The sequence below is a fragment of the Vigna unguiculata genome, chromosome 9, assembly GCF_037176805.1.
Source record: "Vigna unguiculata cultivar grain cowpea cultivar isolate G323 ecotype 2 chromosome 9, ASM3717680v1, whole genome shotgun sequence".
In the NCBI taxonomy this organism is placed as follows: Eukaryota; Viridiplantae; Streptophyta; class Magnoliopsida; order Fabales; family Fabaceae; genus Vigna; species Vigna unguiculata.
The window spans coordinates 8,525,898-8,532,538 of record NC_140800.1 but is presented as its reverse complement, the minus strand read 5'-3'; the positions used below and the strand labels follow the sequence as shown (position 1 = coordinate 8,532,538).

General features: G+C 28.2%; 1 protein-coding gene across 1 annotated transcript; it reads left to right on the top strand.

Annotated features, from left to right (window-relative positions):
* The first annotated feature begins 3,687 nt into the window (after positions 1-3,687).
* LOC114162460 (thioredoxin-like 1-2, chloroplastic) lies at positions 3,688-5,395 on the top strand. Its single transcript, XM_028046363.2, has 4 exons — positions 3,688-4,251; positions 4,332-4,514; positions 4,590-4,754; positions 4,872-5,395. The coding sequence occupies exons 1-4, from the start codon at positions 4,033-4,035 to the stop codon at positions 5,109-5,111; spliced, it is 807 nt and encodes a 268-aa protein (XP_027902164.1). The 5' UTR covers positions 3,688-4,032; the 3' UTR covers positions 5,112-5,395.
* Positions 5,396-6,641: the final 1,246 nt, after the last annotated feature.

Here is a 6,641-nt window from a genome sequence, read left to right as displayed (position 1 = left end):
CTCAATAAAATGACATTGTTTAAAGAAAACATCATCATCTTGTTCAGACTACAAGATCATCCTTGTTATTTGTCGATGTTCTAAGTCTCCTCTAGGGGAAGTTATTCTTACAACAACTCATGTTGTGAATTGGATCCCGATTTAACATAATTCTGGTATGTCTCTTTTCGAAAAATTGTAGGGTCATGCACTAATTACTCTACTTTATGTGCTTTTGGATGTACCTTCTTTGTTCTAAAATCAAATGTTGAACGTACTAAATTATCAGCTATGTTTGCTTTGTATGTTTTTTTGGGATATGGTCTTGGTCAAAAGGGATATCATTGCTTTGATCTAGCTAGTAAAAAAGTGTATGTCTCACATCAGGTTATGTTTTTAGAACATATTCCATTCTTTTCTATTCCAACTATCTCATTATTTGACTAATCTGATGCTATTAAAATTGATCCTTTTGATATTGATGACACTACACCTACTTCCATACGAACTACAAAACCTGTCTTAGCATCAATTACGTATATCGCATTAGAGGTTGTACCTATTGATTCCCTTACTATGCATGTTCAATCATCTATTGAGGTTGTGGTATCTTTGCAACATGTTTGACCTAGTTGTAATCGTAAGTCTACTAAACTACCATATTTTATTTATTCCTCTTATTCTGGTTCATTTGCTACTTTTATTGTGTCTATTCATCATCTTCATGAGCCTTTATCTTATATAAATGTTGTTTGTGATCCACTTTGGTAGAATGCTATGACTAAGGAACTTATTGCTCTACATCAGACTTATAGTCCCATTACCACCAGGAAAACGACCTATTGGATCTTGTTAGGTATACATAATCAAGATAAAATTAAATGGCTCAATTGAAATGTATAAAGCTAGACTTTTTGCTAAAAGGATATACACAAGAGTATGACATGGATTATGAGGAAACATTTGCTCCTGTGACAAATATGACTATTGTTTGTACCTTGATTGTTGTCACTTCTATTTTTCAATGGAAGATTTTTCAAATGGATGTAAAGAATGCCTTTTTGAATGAAGATATACATGAGGAAGTCTACATGATTCCACCACTAAGTGTCTCTCACAAATCTGATGAAGTTTGCAAACTTAAAAAAGTCCTTTATGATCTTAAATAAGCACCTCGTGCTTGGTTTCAGAAACTATCTACAATAATTGTCTCTTTTGATTTTGTTGCTAGTCAACATGATTATGCATTATTTGTCAAAAAAACCAATGGAGGATGTATTTTGCTATCCTTATATGTTGATAATATGATTATTACTGGTGATGATTTTGATGGAACTATTGTTGGGAGTCTGATTTATCTTACTGTGACTCGTCCAAACATTGCACATGTTGTTCATGTTGTTAGTCAGTTTGTTTCAGCTTCCATAACATTTCATTGGAATGTTGTTCTTCGTATTCTTAGGTATCTTTGGGGCACTCAATCTCAGCCTCTTTTGCTTTTTTCTACGTCGTCTTAGACTTGCATGTCTATTGTGATGTAGATTGGAACAATATCTTAATGATTGGAAATCCACTACTAGGTAGTGTATTTCTCTTGGTGGTTTACTTATATCATAGAAGAGTAAGGAAAAAGATGTTATATCTCGATCGTTGTTTTCTACATTCTAAACAATCATATATGTGAAGTTGTTAGTAGAACTCTCAAATTTAGAAAATTTTCATGGATATTCATTGGCCCTTATAAATTATTAAGCAAATTGGTTTTAGTGTTTACCAAGTTACTTTACCTTAAAACTTTTCAAATATTTATAACGTGTGTTTCATGTATCTTAATTTCATGACCTTTTTCATGTTATATAATATGCAACTTGAGAATTGAAAAGTTATATGAAAGAAATGTATCACAATCCTTAAAAAAAATGAAAAGTAATATAACATCTTACTTTTAAAAGTAAATTGATTATTTATTACATACTTACTTTAATTATAAAAATTAGAATGAAATTACGGTAACATCTCATTTTTAGTAGCTTAAAGTTGAATAGAATACTTCATTATAGTATTCAAAATAGGTAATCCAGTATATAAAATATAGTAATACAGTCTTACAAATATGATTATAAAACTATAACATTATACACTCAAACTAAACAAACAAACTTTATACAAAAACTAACCAACATTATAGCTCATTGAGACCTTCCACAACTCTAACTGATGACTCCTCATCCTCCAAAGGTACCTCTGAACCTGCAACTTGATATGCTCCAATCGAATATATGGTCATCGCAAAAAAAAAAAAGAAAACAATACAAGAAAACACAAGGCACACACAAAAAGGTAAACTAGTAGTTATATTTTTTTTCTCATAATAGTGACTATTTTTGTAACCAATAATTTTTTATTTTATAAATTGGTATCTAAATTGATCATTATAGTGTCTAACAACTTTTGATCACTAAAATTAGTTGTTAATGAGATATTTTTTTGTAATATTTATGTATCTCAACTTCGTGACATTCCTTTTTAAATGTGTTATAAAATTGGTCTAATCATAAAAGTCGAAAAGACGAGGAAGAAAGATTATAAGTTAAACTTCTCATTAACATTTAATAGATATAAAGTTAGTTTAAAAAATTTTGAGAAGGAAGAATATCACAGATTGTGAGTTCAACTTTTTCATAAAAAAACTAATAAATTAAAACTTGATATTTTATCTTTTAATATTTAACAATTATAAATTAACCGATGATGCTTATAACAAAATATAATAAAATAAAATAAAAATAGTATTTATAAAATATTGCAAATAGTGAATTATTGAAATAAAGATATTAATAATATTTATATAATAAATAAAAGAAAATATCTTTAGAATCTTCTTGTTCATATCAATATATTTTTATTTGCTTTTAAATATTTGATTGTTACAAATAAAAGTTATAAAAGTGTAATTAACATGATTGGTATATGAGATTATGATATATAAGGTACAAATCTTAATAGTTATAGACAAACATGCATGATAATATAGTTATTATGTTTTAAAAAGATATTATAACTTTTTGTAAACTATTAATATATAATAATAATGTGTTTATAAACTAATCAAATGTTTGAAATACTCAATATATATAATAATGTATGTATAAATTAATAAGTTGAAAATAACCTAATCACTACAATCCAATCAATCTAATTATTTTCTTTTCAACAATATGGATTCAATAAATAACTTGGATTTACTACACTAGTGTTGAGTTTAATTCTTAAATCACTTATACTTTTTAGTAAGTGAAATAATTTTAACAATATGTGTTTAGAAACAAGTTGTATTAAATTTAATCTAATTTCGGATCACAATTCATATCAAATGACACAGTAACTTATCCTAGCTGTAATTTTTTATTTTATTAAAGAGAGTCTCGCAAGCGACATGATTGAGACAACTCAAGTGGCAGCGATGCAGATGCAGGCGCTGTTTATATTCGGTGATAATTATCCTTAATAAATGCAAAGGATAAAGGTGATGTGGATAATGTTCACGATCCGGTCAAAAGAAACACCATGAAATGGAAACGGATAAAGTTACTATAATGTATTATGAAATGAAGGTATCGTTCACTTTACCTTTTACTCACAATGTCATCTAGAAAAGACCCCACCAACTACGTTCATTTCAATGTTATATAAGATAGAAAACACTACATCTAATCTCTCTCATGAGCTCATCAAAACATTCACAAGAAAGTAACATTTTTTTGTCTCTTTGAGGCTCGTTCTTTTTAGCTTTTATCCATTGATTACCAGGAGATACCTTTTGTGGTTTTTAATTTTGAGGCTTGACATTCTTAGCGTTTTATCAAAGTTTGCAAAGCTGAAATTTTTACTTCACAATTTCATCGTTTTTATCGCATAAAAGAACAACATTTGGGTTTGTCTACTTTGGTTTTGGTTCTTAAAGCTGAAACTAGTACTGCCGAATACACTAATTTCATCTCATGATCTGTGAGTTGAGGAACAAGATCCCTTCTTTCTGAGTTCATACTAATCATGGCACGATCCTTTAAGAGTGTTTTCTGTGTTCCTGAACTGAACGAGAACATGCTTGGCTCCAAAACCAAAGGAGCTTTGGTGCCTTGTTCTTCGACCAAAGTAAAATCAAAGGGTTGTTCTGTTTTGAATAATGTCTTCATGGGAGAATCTGTTGCCCTAGATGAAAAAGGTTTAGGGTATTTCAGTTCAAAAGCCTCTAGCAGTGTTCCTGTTCATGTATGTTTTCTGGGTATCTAAGCCTTTTACTTCCTAATACTTTATTACTTTATTTTTTATCTATTTGCATTTTTTATTAGGCACAAGCAACAATTAGTGTTAGCAAGAGTTTGAAGTGGTGGGAAAAGAATCTAAAGCCTAACATGATTGAGATCCATTCAGCACAAGAATTAGTTCATTCTTTGCTCAACGCTGGTGATTCATTGGTTGTGGTTGACTTCTATTCACCTGGTTGTGGAGGTTGCAGAGCCCTTGATTCAAAGGTATGTATGTGTCTTTTTTTTCTTTTCTTTTTTTTTCTGGTTACAACATTATTTGACATGGTTTCATGTGACCAGATCTGTCAAATAGCTGGATTGCACCCAAATGCAATATTTCTGAGAGTCAATTACGATGAACTGAAAAACATGTGTCACGGTTTGCGCATTCACGTGTTACCTTTCTTCAGATTCTACAGAGGTGTGGAGGGTCGAGTTTGTAGCTTTAGCTGTACCAATGCAACTGTAAGAATTTTATTTTATTTATACTGTTCACATCATGTGCAATTTTTTTCCTTTATTTTTTTTGTCTTTTCTTAAATTTTGACTCTATTCTATGTGTATGTTATGATTATATTCCAGATCAAGAAATTCAAAGATGCCATGGCAAAACATAGTAATGAAAGGTGTAGTTTTGGTCCAGCTAAAGGTTTGGAAGAATCTGAGTTGAGAATTTTGGCCTCGATGGGTGAAATATCGAATGATTCCTCGGTGATAGTATATCCTAAACAAGAGAAAATGAAAAATTTGGTTAATGATTTTTCTGGGATTTGGAACATGGCTAGTAACAGCAGGGGAGTTATGAAGGACACTGTGTTCTGAATTTATTTTGAAACTACCAAATAGAACATTTATTTATTTATTTATTATGTTAAGAATTTATTTTGAAACTACCAAATAGAGCATTTATTTATTTATTTTGCCTTGTTTTGGGATGAAGATCTTAGTTAAGTAAAACAGCTTCATACCATTTTTTTTTTCTAGGATGTTTACTGATTTTTATTTGTTCTGTAAATTATTTTCTTTAGTGTGTGGGGAGGGCTCCTAAGCCCCTGCAATTTTAAGTGTACTGGGATAATTTCAGAGTCCTCTCATTTTTTTTTCTATTTTCTTTTTTTTTTTTGGTCCCAAAATCATCTTAAAATGGGTGATTTATAGGATCTTCATGGTTGTTCACTACAATTCCTTGTTCACATGTTAAGTTTTATAGAAAGGTGATAAAGTTTTGGAAATTAAAATGCTACATCAGTTATGAATTTGGCTTTTGTTAAAAGTCATAATCAGTAGATCCTTCTTCCTCATGTAGTTTCTCAAATCAGTAATATACTCTTAGCTTCAAGTTTCTGCATTTATATAGTTCAAAAATGAATGAAAGGAAAAAAGTACTTCAAGAGAATTTGATAGTTGACAGAAAAAATGTAGAAGAAATAAATAAATAAATTCTGTAAGAGTTATTTTTATATTATGCTATTTGTTATTTTTGTATAATGAAAAAAATTTATTTAATTTAAAAAATATTTAAAATTGTAACAAACATATTATTAAGTGCAACAACATTGATCCTAGAGAAATGATTAACTCAGACTTTGTTGATATTAAAAAATTTGACTCGTTATGAAGATGATTCCATGTTTATAACCTCTTTGATGTGAAATTTAGAGTTTTATATTCAGTTTGATATAAATTATAAATTTACTTAATTAAATTTTATTTATTTTCTAATTGAATCATATTAATTCAATCTAAAGTCTTAAGATACTCTTAAACATCTTCCTCATGGACCATGTTGATATATCTAAAAAAAACTGCTGAATAAATCTGTGTGCGCCGCGGTTTGTTAAATAAAAAAACCGTGTATGAAGACCTGAGCTTTTATAAATATATATATATATATATATATATATATATATATATATATTTATTTATATTTAATACTTATATAATTATAATTTTTATTATTTATATAAAAAATATTTAGTTAATATTCACACAGATATAATATGAATATAAATATGTCTATTAGCCAACGAAGACAAAGATAAATTACAAATCTTATATATAGTAAGAACAAAATATATATATATATATATATATATATATATATATATATATATATATATATATATGAATTTTAGTTTAAAAAAATAAAGACAGTTATGGAAATTCCGGATTCAGATAATGCATATATCTGATGAGTATTAATGATGAAAATTTCTATTTATTAAATAGTGTTTTTTAAAGAAACATTTTGTGTATTATTATTCAAATATTTATATAAAACATATTTCTTATAATCACGAGTATTTTACATAAAAATAATAATATGCACATAATGTTTATTAAAAGAAAATA

What these genes read in the sequence shown, in the direction of transcription:
- LOC114162460 (XM_028046363.2), top strand. Translation starts at nt 4,033, where the DNA reads ATGGCACGATCCTTTAAGAGTGTTTTCTGTGTTCCTGAACTGAACGAG. An exon ending in CTAGCAGTGTTCCTGTTCAT is followed by an intron (nt 4,252 to 4,331) that starts GTATGTTTTCTG and finishes ATTTTTTATTAG; the next exon opens with GCACAAGCAACAATTAGTGT. An exon ending in GCAGAGCCCTTGATTCAAAG is followed by an intron (nt 4,515 to 4,589) that starts GTATGTATGTGT and finishes TCATGTGACCAG; the next exon opens with ATCTGTCAAATAGCTGGATT.